The following is an 18492-nucleotide window of genomic DNA, read 5'->3' on the forward strand; positions in this document are numbered from 1 at the left end:
CGATATGTTATGATTTTTAAATGGTTTTAATATAATGCAACATTTGAAAACGGTCTAATAACGCGGTTCATGGATTCTTGTCCGTGAAATGCGCCACTTCCGGTATTTTGCAGGGTAATCGAAACTTGCAATCGAGGATTTTTTAAAAATCGAGTACTCGAAATTAATCGAAGAATCTTGACAGCCTTAAAATATTTATTGCTCATTGTTAGTTCATGTTGGTATAAGAATCAGACCTTGTTGTAAAGTTAAGTTAGTAACAAAATAACCCTGAAAGTTAGCAGTCATAAATATTTCCTTTCCCAAAAATCTGCCGCAATGAGGATCACTGTTGCATTTCCAACAATGTCTGGAATTTATTTTCGCAACTTTCATGTGATTTCACAACAGAATGGTGCTGAGAACTTGGGGTTAACCCGGGGTTAAATGCCTTGCTCAAAAACACAATGGTGATGGATCTTTTGGGTATTGAACCAGAAGTCTGGTTACTAGCTCCGAATGCTAAACATTTCTGAAGTTGGTTACAACTGCCAACAGCAGCAGGCTAACAGCTAAATTTCCACCTGCTAAGCTTCAAGAACAATCAGAACCAATCAAGGGGCTCTATAAAGTTTGAACTTTAAGCTGCAGACTTGACCTGCATGTAAAACACAGCACCAGGGATAACACTGCAGCTTGACACCTCACTCCACAGACTTCACTTCAAATGACACAAATCATGCAGAATTACTCCATATATATGCAGCTCAAAATATCCAAAACTGTTATGCTTCAATAACATGACATCAATAAAATGACAACAATGGAACCATTAATTGTGTTTCTTTGGCTCAAATCATGCTAGAACTTTTTTTGATGCCATATTGAGCAGGAGGCCTTTTCCCTTTTGCCTTACATGTAATTTGACAGCCATATCTTGTGTTTTTATCAAAAAGGATGCAAACCCAACGGAAATTACATGTTAAAGCAGGTTAACAGCCTCTCCCTGCTACAGATAAGTCATCATTTCCTTTTTTCTCACACTCCAAAGTTCCGTTTGACGGGTGAAGTGATGTTCCAGTGTTCTCACACACTGGATTTCAATTGAAACCGTTCTGTTGTGGGAAAAAGATGAACTCAGGCTAATCAAAAAGTCCATCCATTGATATGGACACTCAAGGTTCATCAGATGAACTCCAAACCGAATGGAAATACAGAAAACTGTATCCAACTGCGCTGTAGGGATGTTATTCCAAAAAAAAAAAAAAGAAGCAGAACAGGAACAGATGTCCCTGATAGCTTATTCAAGATGAAACTATGAAACACGTCTTACAGTGGTTAGTGTTACAGTAATACAGTTAAACCGGCCATAACGATAATGAATGATGAATTCCCGTCCAGACTTAATTGTAAGAGTGTGGCTCCAAAAGCCTAACCAGAATTAAACAGGCCACAGTCGCATCTACAGCGCCAGAAGGCTTGAGGACCGTCATTCATGCTCTTGTGTACAACATTAAGATTAAATCATTTCTCTGACTGGGACGGGAGAATGTACAGTAATGGGCCGAACCCTTTGAGTCACCCCTTCAGTTTCAAACACTCAGCAACATTGTCAGGACTGATGAAACCACAAACACTCTGAGCTGAAGTGTTTTAAAAAAAAACCCTGTTTCTCATAGACAAAGGGCCAAAGAGGCTATGACCATAAATCTTTGCTCTGAAGCCAGCATTTTCAGACGTTATCACTCCCAACCAGCTCATAAGCGTGCGTGTGAGTCAGTGTATGTGCATGCATGAGCATAAAACAGAATGTAAGGCCGTGGAAGTGTGTGTGTGTGTGTGTAGCATTGATGTGGATGTGTGTGTGTATGCCGGGTAAAGCGAGCAGCAGTCCAGGTTGCTGTCTGGCGGCCGCAGAGCCGTAGGGAGATTAGTCGGTAGGCAGAGGCTCTGCTGTAGTAAAAGCTAAACTGATCTCTGCCATGCGTTCGCATAGAACCGCACGTACACAGCGGCACCAGCCAAACGCCTCCTCATAACACAAACACTCATACAAAGGCAGGGGTGACCTATGTGTGACAATTCGTTGCTCAATGCGAGACTGCATGTTGTAGATGTCGGCTACATATATCAGGGCTAATCTAAAGATTTATGGGTCTGAGTAAATCATACTAATCCACCATATTTGATTGCAATTATCTCTTTCTGATGATGTGATTGTTTTCATGTATTAATTTTAACCAGATACGGCGGCAGACATAGTACTGTTTAAAGTTGCCAGATCCAGTAAAACTAATGCTAAATTTAACCCAGAATTTCCAGAATAACCCAGAAAGACCACTTAAATGAGCTGGGAATGGGCTAATTAGTGGCTTTACACAGGCTAACTGGAAAGAGAAGTGAAGGAGTCAGCAAGTCTTCAGTTTCCCCAGAGTTCATCTGTGAAAGGGATCTTCCACTAAAAACAATAATCTCATCTGGACAGCAGTGATCTGCATGATATCCTGGATAGTGCAAAGAAAAAAAAAAGTTTTTGAAAGAAGTGCACAAAGCCTGCATTTATTTGATCAAAAATTCAGTAAAACAGTAATATTGCAAAATATAACAATTTAAAATAAGCTAAACTTTCAGCATCATTACTCCAGTCTTCAGTGTCATGTGATCCTTCAGAAACCATTGTAATACACTGACTTTCTGCTCAAGAAACATTTCTTATTATTATCAATGTTTGAAAACAGTTGTCCTGCTTAATATTTCTGTGGAAACCGTGATATATTTTTTGATAAATTTTTTGATTTCTATTTTTTTTAAATAGAAATCTTTTGTAACATTATGAATGTCTACTGTCACTTCTGATCAATGTATTCTTGACACCAAACTCTTGAATGATACTGTATAGTGTATATATCGTTGCTGTCGAGGCGGAAATCTTGTGTGTCCAAAAATGCTACTTTTCAGGAAATGGAAAAAACACCATTTCTTAAAGGTGCCGAAGAACATGTTTTTAAAAGATGTAATATAAGTCTAAGGTGTCCCCTGAATGTGTCTGTGACGTTTCAGCTCAAAATACCCCATAGTTTGTTTGTTTTTTATTTTTTTTAACTGTCTATTTTGGGGCATCATTATAAATGCGCCAATTCAGGGGTGTGCGGCCCCTTTAATTCTCGTGCTCCACGCCCCAAGAGCTCGCGCTTGCCTTAAACAACATAAAAAAAGTTCACACAGCTAATATAACCCTCAAAATGGATCTTTACAAAGTGTTCGTCATGCAACATGTCTAATCGCGTAAGTATAGTATTTATTTGGATGTTTACATTTGATTCTGAATGAGTTTGAGGCTGTGCTCCGTGGCTAAAGCTAACATTACACACTGTTGGAGAGATTTATTAAGAATGAAGTTGTGTTTATGAATTATACAGACTGCAAGTGTTTAAAAATGAAAATAGCGACGACTCTCTCGTCTCCGTGAATACAGTAATAAACGATGGTAACTTTAACCACATATAACAGTACATTAGCAACATGCTAACGAAACATTTAGAATGGATCATGTCAGTTATTATTGCTCCATCTGCCCTTTTTCGCTATTGTTCTTGTTGCTTACCTAGTCTGATGATTCAGCTGTGCAAATCCAGACGTTCTGCCCTTGTGTAATGGCTTGAACATGAGCTGGCATATGCAAATATTGGGGTCATACATATTAATGATCCCGACTGTTGCGTAACAGTCGGTGTTATGTTGAGATTCGCCTGTTCTTCGGAGGTCTTTTAAACAAATGAGATTTATTTAAGAAGGAGGAAACAATGGAGTTTGAGACTCACTGTATGTCTTTTCCATGTACTGAACTCTTGTTATTCAACTATGCCAATATAAATTCAATATTTAATTCTAGGGCACCTTTAATATTTCTTTGGAAACCATGATATATTTTTTCAGCATTTTTTGATAAAAGTTCAAGAGAACAATATTTATTTTAAATAGAAATCTTTTGTAACATTATGAATGTCTACTGTCACTTCTGATCAATGTATTCTTGACCCCAAACACTTGAATGATACTGTATAGTGTATATATTGTGGCTGTCGAGGCGGAAATCTTGTGTGTCCAAAAATGCTACTTTTCAGGAAATGGAAAAAACACCATTTCTTAAATAATTAAACAATGTTTTGCCAAAGTTGATATTGTGGGTTTGTATACGGCATTTGTGACATGTGCAATTTCTAAAATCAAACTCAAATGGAGTTACAAGGTTTTTGACCAGCAAATTTCAGACATACGAATTTTGAGAACAGCCGCATCTGAGGCAGTAAGTGATTGCATTAAGTTTATCAACTTATAAGTTATAAAGTTTACTGTTGCTATGCGGGCGCTCAGGAGAATGATGATCTGTTTTAAGTGTTGTATTAAATACATCTCTCACGCAATCTATTATAACAGTGAATCACACATCAAAATATTTCCCTGTTATCACATGCATGACGACGGATGACAAACCATGTAGTCAATAAAAAAATAAATACAAATCAGGGAGTGTTTGTGATTGCTATGATGGCGGTTAGCAGCGTGTAAGAATGTGATACTTTCTTATCTAAACGGAGATGGCTCTGTGATCACAATGAATGTAAACATGTACAGAAGTAGAACTGCTGTACAGGGCAAATTAGTGCTACTGTAATCAGATCTGCCGGCACTTCTGCAAGAGGTAGGAACATTTAGGGATAATTCCCCATAAATGAAAACTCTGTCATCATTTACTCATCCTTGTGTTATTCCAAACCTTTCTTCTTCTTTTTTTTTAAGAGATGTCCTAAAATGCTAATTTCCAGTATTCCATGTCGCAATTACCAATAGGACCAACAGGGTTTGGTGCCATTGACGTCAATCCCAGGATGACACACCAAGTTTAAATGAGCAATAGTGCTAATGTCTCCTTTTGTATTCCAAAGAGATGAAATGATGACAGAGCTTCCATCATTGGGTGAATTGTTTCCTTTACCTGCCCCACGTTGTTTAAAGGGTTAGTTCACTCAAAATGAAAATTCTGTCATTAATTACTCACCCTCATGTCGTTCCACACCCGTAAGACCTTTGTTCATCTTCAGAACACAAATTAAGATATTTTTGATCAAATCCGATTGCTCAGCGAAGCCTCCATTGAGAGCAAGTTAACTTAGACTTTCAAATCCACAGAAAGCTAGTTCATGTGACTACAGTGGTTCAACCTTAATGTTATGAAGCGACGAGAATACTTTTTGTGTGCCAAAAAAACTAAATAACGACTTTATTCAACAATATCTAGTGATGGGCGATTTCAAAACACTGCTTTATGAAGCTTCGAAGCTTTACGAATCTTCTGTTTCAAATCAGTGGTTCGGAGCGTGCATCAAACTGCCATAGTCATGTGATTTCAGTAAATAATGCTTCGTTACATCATTAGTGTTTCGATATTTCAATGGTTCACGTGACTTTGGCAGTTTGATACAAGCTCCGAACCACTGATTCGAAACAAAAGATTCGTGAAGCTTCGAAGTGCATGAGGGTGAGTAATTAATGACAGAAAAACACTTTAAGGTTTGTCCCTGTTATAAATTCACTGCATCGTTCTATGGTGACATCACGTAAAAAGTGGCGTAAAACTCAGTTGGCACTGTTTGATAAATAAACAAAGATGACTTAAATATACTGATGTTGATATCTATACTGATACTGTAATACACTTGTTTTTCCAAAGGCTTCCTGAAAGACAGACATTTCCATTTCATTTTACCACAGAATGAAAATGTGTTCCTACTAGGAACTGTCACCGAAAAACAAGAGCTGCTCCATATATGGAGGGAACGACTGGAGGAGTTCTGAAAGCCGCAGACAGTATGTTGGGTCTGTCGGAGACAGACCACAAAATGGACTCTTGTGACAGACTGCTAAAGAACACTGTAAGTCTTGGTTTACATTAGATCGTGCCTGAAGACTAGGAGATAAGCATCGACAAAAGCTGCCTGACGAACCTCAGCTATCAAACCTGCTAACAAATTATTTTATTATTAGCATACCGCTGACGGCAACGAGAGCTTTGCACAAAATCCATCTTGTAGAGAGATCGCCAACTCTCAAAGAAACGTACCTGATGGTGACTAATGTAGAGACTAAACCATGGGCCATTCGCACTTGGTTCCATCTTGTCAAAACATGCCCTTATCAGCAGACTCTATAAGTCTTGGGACACCTTCTCGCCAAGCCAACAGGACTCACAGAGAAGGCACACAGCTGAGAAAACCTTCAACCACATTTTAAAAAGGCAAAAAGATTCCTTGGCACCCCGTAAGTCCTCTTATTGAGTTTTTACAAGCTGGTCTAGTGCCAGTTCTGGCCTGCGCTGCCCAGTTCATGCCATGAGCCCAGTAATGCATAACGACAGTGCGGCACTTTACGCTGTATGCTTTCATGACCTCAGTATAGCATTAATAGACCAGAGAAGGTCCAAGGCATCAGATGGGAAGGTGAGCATGATGGGCGCACATTCTTTTCCCAGAAGAACATCTGTACCCTGCACTTTTTGGTTTTTTGGATCTGGAGTCTCACTCTGTTGGGAGGACTTTGCTCCATAACCAACCCAAACACAAGACTGCTTGTTCCTTTCAACTTTATCTAAACACTACTCTGAGGAATTATGTGTGAAAAAACATTGCCTCCAGCAAGCAATTTCCTCCACTCAGTCACAACGACACACAGGCTTGGGTTCAGCAGGCTCCTCTATCACTGCGTTCCTCTGGGGTTTTTTTTCCCTAAGAATGATAATGTCAACTTGGTAAATGGTTGATAGGATGTAAAGTAATGTGTGGTTTTTGGATTCACATCATTCATGTCATAATTTATTGGGGCAGTTAAAACAGCTCTTAGTCTGGGACTAGGCCTTGTCTGTGAAACCAGGGGTAAAAATCTTCCTGACCATAAACTTTTTAGAAGAATCTGAACGAAAATATCAGGACTTGATTTTACAAGTAAAAGCAAATGTGGGTGGTAATCAGAATTCTACAGCAATGGCTATCATCCTCTCTTACCAGGAAAACAGGTCACGGTGCTCTGGTTGACTGCATTGCCATGTAAATATGTGGTGGAGTGCAATGCCATGTATTGCCGCCAAGAAATAAGCTATTCTGGGACATTTTATTAGGAACAGAGAATATAGTGCAATACCATGATATTGTAAATGTGACTGGTACTTCCCTGCGCAAAACTTGCCACCACAAGTCTGTAGATATGGCTCATGTTCCTCTTTCAGTGCAAATCCATGAGCCAGTTATATCATCCACCAGGCAGAAACTGTACATTCAACTAGTTAGAAACTAGCCACAAAATGTCATCATTCATGTCTATGCACATGGTGCAGCATTAGTTCCACACCAAGGTTGAGGTTTGAGGCCCGTTACAATCCCTAACCCTAAATATGGCAACAGGAATAGTGATTCTTGCCTTAGCAAGCACCACTAATTCATAACACATATGACTTCCCATTAAAACAAGTAAAATATTTTGTATGTTTACTTCAGAGTCTTTCATCATGTCAACTCGTCACATTTTCCAAGGGCCTGTCGATTAAAAAAATGATCCTGAAACTAATTGGCTTCACATTTGGTCTGGTTTTCGATAGCGTCCCCCCACACTCACCGTGCCACTGACTCTGACATCATACAGGCGTGCCCATTCGTCCTCATGGCTGTCCACCATCATGACGCTGTCCTCCTCCTCTGAACCCCATTCCGCCTGCAGGTCCAACCGTACCTCCTCGCCGAGGGAGTGCATGCCAATGGCAGGGAAAAGCCCATCTGGAACCACCGGCACTACCACTGACCCCACCTTCCATTCACACATACACATAAAGAGAGCTCTGTTAAAGCATTCCATAAAGTTAACCACTATTTTACAGCACATTATAACTGAGAATAAAGACTGCTCTTTGAAATGATGTCTGTATCACTCCTGGCCCTACTATCTGGCCTGAAGGAAAACCAGTCATCAGAAAACAACCCTCAATTAGAAGACTAGACTTTTGTGTGTTCAAAGACTTTATCTCGACAGATTCTTGTAACCACTATAATGGAGTAATAAACAAAACCATTACACACAATGGTCCATAGAATTCATAGTTTGATGTACATGTTATGTGATTAGCTAAAGAATGCTTAAATATATGGTGTCTGATTATTTTTACATAGCTCTGTCAAAGTTTACACTTGCAACTAATTAAATGTTTAACACTGTTAATGCATTTATTCAATTTGTCATAATAATAGTTTATGATATATAGCCTATACAAATACACACATACATATACACATGTATATGGTGATATGTCAGTATGATTTTTTATTGTATTTATTTGATCAAAAATACAGTAAAAACAGTAATTTTGTGAAATATTATTCGAATTTAGAATAACTAAAATATTACAAGATGAAATTTATTCCTGTGATGGCAGGAGTTTTCAGCATCATTACTCCAGTCTTCAGTGTCACATGACCTTTCAGCAGTCATTCTAATATGCTGATTTGCTGCTCAAGAAACATTTCTTATTAGTTTTATTTTTTTATTTCACAGCACGTTTGAGCTTCCAGAAGATGTTTGATCTTGTGCGTTATTCAGGTTCGGTTAAGCTTCTGTTTATGTTAGCTGATCAATGTTTTTATCCAAGTAAAAGCCTAAATTAAATCTGTTCATCATATAAAGCGATCAAGTCTCTCCAGAAAATTTGGACTAAACCGCTCGATTCATATGGATTAGTTTTCCGATCTTTTTATGAACTTTTTGAAGCATCAAAGTGGAAGTTGCAAAGGCAGACTATGGAAGAAAATCTGACAGCATTCTGTCATCAAAAAGATCTTCACTTGTGTTCCAAAGATGAACGAAAGTCTTGCAGATTTGGAACGAGTTATTAATGACAGAATTTTCATTTTTGGGTGAACTAACCCTTTAAGACCAAATGCAAATGTTTACCGATTGTGTTTACGTGAATACTCGCCAACATGGGCATTTTACATTATTTTGTGTGTATTTGAACATTTAAGCGCAATAAGCCCGAAAAAATTAACATGCTACTCGCAAACTGTTTGAGAGCTCAGCTTTATGCATGCTTGCGAAACCTGTGGGAATTAGTAAAATTATGAGCAATATCCACAAACCTGCGGCGAAATTTATGCCCTGTAATACCAACGCTATTCAACTTGAGCGAATGAAACAAGTGAGTGAGAGGAGGCGAGTGTGTGTGCCAAATCACTGTAGAGAGGAGAACGAGAAAGCGCAGCTGGTATCGGTGTATCGAAACTGCTGCAAATGAGTATGGGAACAGTTTCGAATATTTCAGCAATCGATATGTATCGAAAAATCTATATTTTTGAAAACACTACTGTGCTGTGACTACAATACTCACCTCCTTGCCATTCTTTGTGAAGAACACAGTGACTAGTCCGGCATCGAAAGAGTCTGCATAGATACCGCAACCGATTCGGTCACCCCGGTTACATTTAGGACCGAATTGCTGACCGACAGAGTTGCCATTATACAGCCTGTGAAAAGGAGAGATACAGTCATCTATGACTTATAACTGGAAAGGTTCATGGAAAGAGGAAGAGATCTTTAATCAAAAATTCCACAAGGTAACCAACAAAACAAAGTTTACAAACTAACGAAGAATAATTGAATAAATAATGAAATCAAATAAAATATAAATTAAATATAACAAAATAAATGTTTATACCCCCCAAAAATTGGGTTTTGGGTTTAGACAATAAACAGCAAAAGTAAGCATTTTATAAATAAATAAAAAGTAAGTGACAATTCTCAAAGTGAACTTACTTCCCATCATCAGCATGGTAAGCAATTGAGTTCGGAAGCCAGCCGGGCTGATGGTCAAGTTTGTAATAGTGAGGAACCAGCCCGACAGCAATTGTCCCTCTCACTCCAGTATCCATAATGGTTACCTTGAAATATCATAAAAACCATTAAAAACACATGAGCGTCAATAAATGTGCAGCACAGCTGAGCCATTCTGTTTTTTTATGACAGTTTATTTTTAAATGACTAAAGGGCAAAAGATGTCTTTCAGGGACTTCTAATCAAATGCCAATGGTTATGTGCGTCACGAGCGGCACTGATTCCAAAATAACAGAAGGTGTAGGAATCAAGAGTTAACAAGGAGCGTTTGGCTGAGTCACAGGATGGAAATGTCAGGTAACCTGCTATTAAGAATTTTAACGTCTCGGCTACTACTTATCTCTCCCTTGTATGCAAAGCATCTTAGAACAACTTCCACACCCTCTCCTCAACTACCTCCTCAAAGCTAGTAAATTTCCAACATGCAGCTTTGTAACCCAAAGCCCATTTGTTAATTTTCTCATGCTCATTAATCAGGTTCTCAGGCAGACAGAACGATTAGTTTAATTGAAAATTCAACATAGGATTTGTTGATTTTGAGGGACTATCATGCAAAAAAGACGGATTACACATGACTCAACTGTTGTAGCCGTACCCTTGGAAGGGGCAAGCATAGACAAATTTATCCAGTTATTGCTCCACAAACTAAACTTAACTCTGCGCTCTCATCCAAAACCACAAACGGACTTAGAAAGGGACCCCACCACTTCCCAGAGTTTTAAGTCCAAGTTTCCTAATCTTCCTGGTCGTTTCTTTCGAGGATTTGCTTTCCAAGCTTTATAACGCCACCGTAAATCTTGATAGCCTATATAAGAATGCTTGAGGTTGGTTCCAAGCCCTTTCTGCTGTAAATTCAATGCACAATGATTAATTTAAGGGCACTCAATTATATTACCGCAACTTCAACAAAGAACCGTGCCATGAACCTTGTGGCTAGAAAATTCCACATTGAAGCTCCAGGCAAAATAATCAATTATATTAATAGAGATATTTCCACTTGACTAAGGACAAAATTGATTTGCACATGCACACGTGAGCACCCTGAGAAAACAGAGCAGAGGTTAATCACTGTATGGCACTTCAATGTTGAAACAGGCAGTGAAGGTGCAGCAACACAGTCCAATTGTGATGGAGTGTTGGCTTCCTTGCCCACAGGGGCTAAAATGAAACCCCTGTGAAAGCGTAATAAGGAAACATGAGGACAATGCTGACGCATATCCCGACTGGCAGATGACCTTTATGGAGAAGAAGAAAAAAGTTCCCAGACTTTGCAAATCTGAAGGATTCTGCGTCACAATCAGGTGATGTAGAGCGTATAAAGCAAGAGCGAGTTCTTTATTGATTACTCATAGCTCACTGCTATAGATGTCACATTCATTCCCACTGGCTGCAGACATTCCCAGGGTGCACACTCACGCACGGAGTGACGCTATTGGTCAATAAGATTGCAATACAGTTTGAGACATCTGCTTTAAGAAATAGCCTTTTTTACAAGCCACAGCTGATTATTAAAGTAGAATAAATGTTACAGTCTAAGTAATTCCTTCAAAGACGGGCAGAACCAAAATAAATCAGATTTGACAGAACACTCCTAGATGTAGGAGACAACAGTCCTTTGATTATCTTCGATAATGAAGATGAGGGGAAAAAATGCATTGTGAGAAAATTAATTTTACTTAAAAGTGTAACAAAATTAATTTTACATCTGCACAATGAGTCAAAATACACAACTCTCATTGTGAATGAGTCACTGCCACAACACTGCATGATAAATATAGTGGAATATCCTAAATGGTCTTGGCTAAAACACAGAAAATGAATAACCATCCAGTATTTTCTAAAAAGCAGCTAATTCTTGTTTATGTTGATAAAAGTATGTTTAGTACAAGTTTCTCAGCAATTTATTATTTTCATCAATTAGAATTATATGCATTTTAAATGGACTAAAAAGGACAAAATGACTGAATATGACACGACAAAATATTTACAAAATTTAAAAGGACATTTTCGTCAAACTATGACACACAAAAAATGCTGTAAAAACACCGGCTGTACGTAGGACTCATCAGGGTAACGTACAGGGTGTTACTTTCCCGCTCCAATCCCCCAGAGAGGAAGTTCATCACACCAGCTCAATCTGCCAGCAGCAGAAAACCCATCAGAGCTGTCTCCCGCCTCAGATACACATCCAGACAGCTTCTACTGTGCTCCATAAATTAAATCACGCTTGCCCTCTCCCAAAGACTAATTTATAGCCCAATCCCTGCAAGTTTTCCGGTACTAAATCACCTGGGAGCTTCTTTTTCAAACTGTATTTCATGGCAAAGTTGCTAGAGAGGTAACGGTGATATCCGAGCACATCAACTCAAAGGGCAGTGTCTGTTTTGACGTGAAGGGACACAGGAAACATTACACATTTTAAAAACAGTCTAGTGGGTGAGCTGTCTAAACGACTAGCCACTCTTGAAATTTGTTGACAACCATGAATTTGTTAGTGATTTTCACAACCTTCCTTCACTCCCAGCTTATAAATCCTGTCCAAATCAGATCATGAAATCATCCTATGTTAATAATTATAACTCAAATGTCATTTAGAAAACTAATCCTGTCTGAAGTGATTTACAATAGATGGCAACAAAAATACAGAGACAAAAAGACATAAAAGTGTCATGTTAGATCTTCTTCATTACTAAGATTTCCAAACAGCATTGACTTTTGAAGTCTCATTTTCTTTCAAAATACGAGATGAAAAATAGCAGTTTTCATTAATTGGCATGCTGTGAAAATCAAAGACAAGACAAACATTTGGAAAATTAAAAACAAATATAAAGATAACTGGAAGTGACAACGGCATGCAAGACATCTACAAAATCATAATGAAACTGGTTTAACATAGTTGAAATAAAGTTATTAGTACTTAGGTTACTGTATTTCCTAACAAAGGCAACAGAATGGGTGTTGAAATGATTCTAATGTTATTAGCAACCCGACAACATAGGTGTGCTTCTTACCTCGAAGTAACAGTTTCCTTTTGATAAGGGGCGTGGAGCCACGTAGCAGCCAACTTTATCAGAGTTCCCTTGGTAACTACAGCAGGGAAGTAATAAAAAGCTTAATCTTTAATAACCAGAGCACTGTTGCTATAGGTACATTATTAAAATGGCCAGTGATGAGTGGACTAGCTACTGAAATCAGGTTCAGTTGTGTTTCTACATGTTTCACACTAATATGGAAGAGAGCTTCTTTTGGAGTTGGTTATAGCCTGGTTATAACCTAATTATATATTATATATATATATGTATATATACATAGATGCACCCATTTTACATTCTACTGTTTGGATTTAAATAGGCAAATACTTAAAGGATTAGTTCACTTTCAAATGTAAATCAGCCCATACTTTACTCGCCCTCAAGCCATCCTGGGTGTATATGACGACTTTCTTTTCTGATGAACACAATCAGAGATATTTTAATAAATATCCTGATGCATCCAAGCTTTATAATGGCAGTGAACAGGGGTCACATATCAGATCACATATCTCTGATTGTGTTCATCAGAAAGAAGATGGTCATATACACCTAGGATGGCTATTGAGGGTGAGTAAAGCTTGGGCTATAGTTTACCCAAAATTATCCCATAATTTACTCACCCTCAAGCCATCCTAGGTGTATATGACCATCTTCTTTCAGCCAAACACAACCGAAGTTATATTAAAAAAATATCCTGGCTCTTCCAAGCTGTATAATGGGAGTGAATAGTCCAATTTTTTTGAAGCCCAAAAAAGTGCATCCATCCACCATATAACTAATCCATTCAGCTCCAGGGGGTTAATAAAGGCCTTCTGTAATGAAGCTATGTGTTTTTTGTAAGAAAAATATCCTTATTTATAACTTTATAAACTATAATCACTAGCTTCCATTAGTGGCCGTACACGAGTCGAGAAGAGTTGAAAACTTTGACCCGATGTATGAAGTATTGATGAACACAGAAGCGCAGACGATAGAGCAAAACAAAACACCGGCCACAAATTCAAAGTCTTAAATAAGAATTTTTAAAGAGAAATGTTGGAGGATTTTCAAAAAAAAAAAAAAATAAATAGTACCACTCACTCCCATTATACAGCTTGGAAGAGCCAGGATATTTTTTTTAAATAACTTCAATTGTGTTCAGCTGAAGCATAAAGTCATATACACCCAGGATGGCTTGAGGTTGAGTAAATAATGGGATAATTTTCATTTTTGGGTGAACTAACCCTTTAAGAGTCAATGACTGGATCATTATTGCTGTGATTATGATGTTTCTAGCATGTTATATGTTTGGCAACAGTTCTTTTTACCCTAATTGATGGAGTGTGTAGCTTTTTATTTCTTAAACAACCATGTTGGAAGACAAATCATGGCCGTATTCCAGGATGACAAAGCCAAGATTAATCAGGCTCAAAATTGTGTAAGAATGGTTGGGAGGGAGCATGAAGAATCATTTTCACACATGAATTGGCACCTCTGAGTCCAGACCTTAAATTCATTGAAAGTCTTTGGGATGTGCTGAAGTAGACTTTACAGAGTGCTTGACTTAAATGTTGTGATGTTATTTCCATCAAGACGTGCATCAATTTTTGGTCAAGATCTTGTATTGATAATGCAAGAGTCGACCACAGCAATTATGATCCAATCTTAAACTCTTAAGTATTTGCCTATTTAAATCCAAAAAGCAACTTTTTTGGCGGGACAGTGTATATATATATATATATATATATATATATATATATATATATATATATATATATATTGTTTATGTTATGTGTATATATACACTGTTTGATTCCTCAAACAGTGATTCGAATTAATTCTGAAGAAGCTGGAGAATTCATATATAAAAAAAGGAATTACAACGTCACATGTGCATGGTCTATTTACTTTTCCGACAGATTGAGTTTGTTTTTCATCGTTTTTTTGACCAAATAAAAACAAGTAGCCACTGCCTTTCTCTGAAATTCTAATTGTTTCAATCAGTGAGGTCAAGTGAGTCAAGGCTGATTACGTCTTCAGTACAGACTTATGGCTCAAATACACGCACTCACAATGCTTTACTCTCGCAAGCCTCACTCACTGATATCGATGGGGGTGGATGGTTGTGCAATTCAAAATATACAAATAAATAAGGATAAATGAAAAGCAGCGCAGAATTTTTCCATACAAACTAGGGGATGAATTCCAGGCCAGGAGCTAATTTCCAAACAAAGTGAAAAATGAACAGAGCGAGGGTCACTCGGTGGGCAAACCTACCTTAGCGTGTCTCCATTCTTCAATATTCGTTTGCATCGCTCTTGATAATGAACAGCGCGGACTTCCCTGATTTCTCTGATCCTGCGCCGCCAGTTCAGGAATCTGTAGTGTAAATTGATGTCATCCATCTCAGAGGGCTGTGGAGTGGAAAACAGATGCCGTAAGGTTTAAAGGTTTTGGATTGAGTAGATGAGAAATGTAACTCATCCAAGACACGATAAGACGGAGTAATAATGGACTTGCTGTTCACAAATTTCGATAATGCCTGTCAGTGTGCACACTTTATATGATTTGACTCCTTTTCCAACCACTCCACAAGGTTGTTTTTTTAGTTTTATGTTTCAGTTATTTTTTTATTGTTAGTTTTTTAACCTTTAGAGCAAGATTCCCAAACAGGGGTTTGTAAGGAAACCACAGGTTATTAAATATAAACATTTTAAACTAATTCAATCGAATGTAAAATTAAAATGAGCAAATGGGGCTGCACAATTAACCGTAAAAAGACTGAAATCGAGATCATCAAATCAGTTCACAGTAAATGCAGATTCAGTTTATTTACAGTCACATAATTTCCAACATGGACAGAAAACAGAAGTTGACCAATATTTTGCCTAAATAGAAGCTTGAGGGCTTAAACGTTTGAAAGATATAAATATTAGCATTGTAACTTACTGTACAACTGTAAAATACTGTAAAATAAAATAATTATCAATTTATTATCAATTGTAATTTACAATAGTAATATAGGCTATTTATCACAAATATCTTTATTTCTGATAATTAGAGTTAATTTTAACTAACTAATTAATAGTTTGGTCACACTTTAGTTTAGGGTCCAATTCTCACTATTAACTAATTATTAACTATGACTTTTGCTTCAATAAACTGCTAATTACTGCTAATTAACAGTTAGTAAGGTAGTTGTTAAGTTTAGATATTGGGTAGATTAAGGAAGTAGAACATGGTTATGCAGAATGAGGCATCATTATGTACTTTAAGTACTAATAAACAGTAATATGCATGCTAATAAGCAACTAGTTAAAGGGTTAGTTCACCCAAAAATGAAAATAATGTCATTTATTACTCACCCTCATGTCGTTCAACACCCGTAAGACCTTTGTTCATCTTCAGAACACAAATTAAGATATTGTTGATGAAATCCGATGGCTCAGTGAGGCCTCTCATGATCCATAAAGGTACTAAAAACATATTTGAAACAGTTCATGTGAGTTCAGTGGATCTATCTTAATATTATAAAGTGACAAGAATACTTTTTGTGTGCCAAAAAACAAAATAAAGACTTTTCAACAATATCTATATCTATATATATTTCAAAACACTGCTTCAGAGCTTTACGAATCGAATCAGTGATTCGGAGCACCAAAGTAGTTAATTCAGCAGTTTAGCCTTTTGATAGGAGATCCGAATCACTGATTCGAAACAAAAGATTCATAAATCTCAGAAGCTTCATAAAGCAGTGTTTTGAAATCAGCCCATATAGATATTGTTGAAAAGTCATTATTTTGTTTTTTGGCACACAAAAAGTATTCTTGTCACTTTATATTATTAAGATAGAATCACTGAACTCATATGAACTGTTTCAAATATGTTTTTAGTACCTTTATGGATCATGAGAGGTGCATTGCTGTCTATGCAGGCCTCACTGAGCCATCGGATTTCATCAAAAATATGTTAATTTGTGTTCCGAAGATGAATGAAGGTCTTACAGGTGTGGAACGACATGAGGGTGAGTAATTAATGACATTATTATTTTCATTTTTGGGTGAACTAACACTTTAAGGAAGTAGAACATGGTTATGCATTATATATAAGGCATTATTATGTACTTCAAGTACTAATAAACAGTAATATGCATGCTAATAAGCAACTAGTTAAAAGTGAGAATTGGATCCTAAACTAAAGTGTTACCAATAGTTTTAACTAAGCCTGAAGGACTTGAGCTCGTTTAATTAGCGCTGAGGCTAAACTCTACCCCTGAACTGACAAAAAACAAGTTTGGGATCCCTTGCTCTAGATTATGCAATGTTTTGGAAATGGGATGCATATTTCCCCCCTACATCACTCAGCACAAATTACTTAATCATCTTGATTCAACTAATGACTCAATTAATGTTATATCAGTCACACACAAAACAAAATTTTATTATAGGGCCTCTCTGTCAAATTTGGGCTATAGAAGCATGTGATGATTCATTCTATGAGGAGTTATTTAAGAGTCTCAAAGGCCTCAATAGATAACATAACGTGGCAGCTGTCATTCATACATCCAGGACATGACAGAGGAAAATTCTAGATTGTCATTAATTGGCGTGTCAATCACATGGTGACACTTACTACAGTATTTAACAACATATCACAGATATTATTAGATTCTCATAATCAGCTTACACTCAAGTTAGATAGAAAACTACAGGGAAAATACCAAATACAATGTATTTAAACCATGTAAAGACTGACATGTATAGTGTCAACAATAAACTGTTATATAAACTTACATACTATTAAAATAATATTCGTGTTTTAAGAAAATTCAGAAACGAAATAATAATTAAGTAGTAAGCTCATACTCGCTGTAGCAGGATAGTTTCAATCACTGCTAATCACCTTGCACAGCTAACAAATTATTAGCAGCTTTGAGGCCTTCTCGAAATAAAATACAATAATTACACAACCGCAACATGCCTACAGTCACTAAAGAGTAACGTGTATATATATATATGATGACGTCACGTACGTACCTTATGTATATCAACGGGTAAGACGTTATAACATTCTAAGGCCACTTGTGTTTACTTTTAGCTATCGACTCCATTAGCTAAGCTACCTGACAAACTTCGTAGAAGTGAGAGCTGTTCTTCCTGGATGGCGTCAGAGGAGGAATGAATGCAGCGCACCAATGAAAGACGTCACAGAGTTGATTGACAGGCGCTTAGCCAATGAGAAACTTCGCAGCGTGTTGGGAGTGTTTTTTAAGTTGGGCTTCAAGAACTGCGGAGAAATGACCACAGCACAACTTTATATATGCGTGTACATATACATAGTACAGTATCATCACAGAATCATCCTCTTTTTTAATTTAAAAAACTGCTTTAGTGGCAATATTTAAAGGGTTAGTTCACCCAAAAATGAAAATAATGTAATTTATTACTCACCCTCATGTCGTTCTGCACCCGTAAGACCTTCATTCATCTTCAGAACACAAATGAAGACATTTTTGATTAAATCCGATGGCTCAGCGAGGCCTCTCTCAAGATCCAGAAAGGTACTAAAAACATAT

General features: G+C 37.3%; 1 protein-coding gene across 2 annotated transcripts in view; it reads right to left on the reverse strand.

Moving 5' to 3' along the window:
- spryd3 (SPRY domain containing 3) overlaps positions 1 to 18177 on the reverse strand; it is a 50782-nt gene extending 32605 nt beyond the window's left edge. Inside the window, exons 1-6 of one of the 2 annotated variants that reach the window (XM_048179247.1) lie at positions 18040 to 18177; positions 15195 to 15331; positions 12918 to 12993; positions 9829 to 9953; positions 9404 to 9539; positions 7645 to 7833 (exon numbers count right to left, since the gene is read on the reverse strand). In XM_048179247.1, the coding sequence (XP_048035204.1) occupies positions 7645 to 7833; positions 9404 to 9539; positions 9829 to 9953; positions 12918 to 12993; positions 15195 to 15322 (654 nt within the window). In that variant the 5' untranslated portion in view covers positions 15323 to 15331; positions 18040 to 18177. Of the gene's footprint in view, positions 1 to 7644; positions 7834 to 9403; positions 9540 to 9828; positions 9954 to 12917; positions 12994 to 15194; positions 15332 to 17953 lie in introns of both variants that reach the window. The other variant, XM_048179246.1, reaches the window with a different exon arrangement.
- Positions 18178 to 18492: the final 315 nt, after the last annotated feature.

The sequence above is a fragment of the Megalobrama amblycephala genome, linkage group LG24, assembly GCF_018812025.1.
Source record: "Megalobrama amblycephala isolate DHTTF-2021 linkage group LG24, ASM1881202v1, whole genome shotgun sequence".
In the NCBI taxonomy this organism is placed as follows: Eukaryota; Metazoa; Chordata; class Actinopteri; order Cypriniformes; family Xenocyprididae; genus Megalobrama; species Megalobrama amblycephala.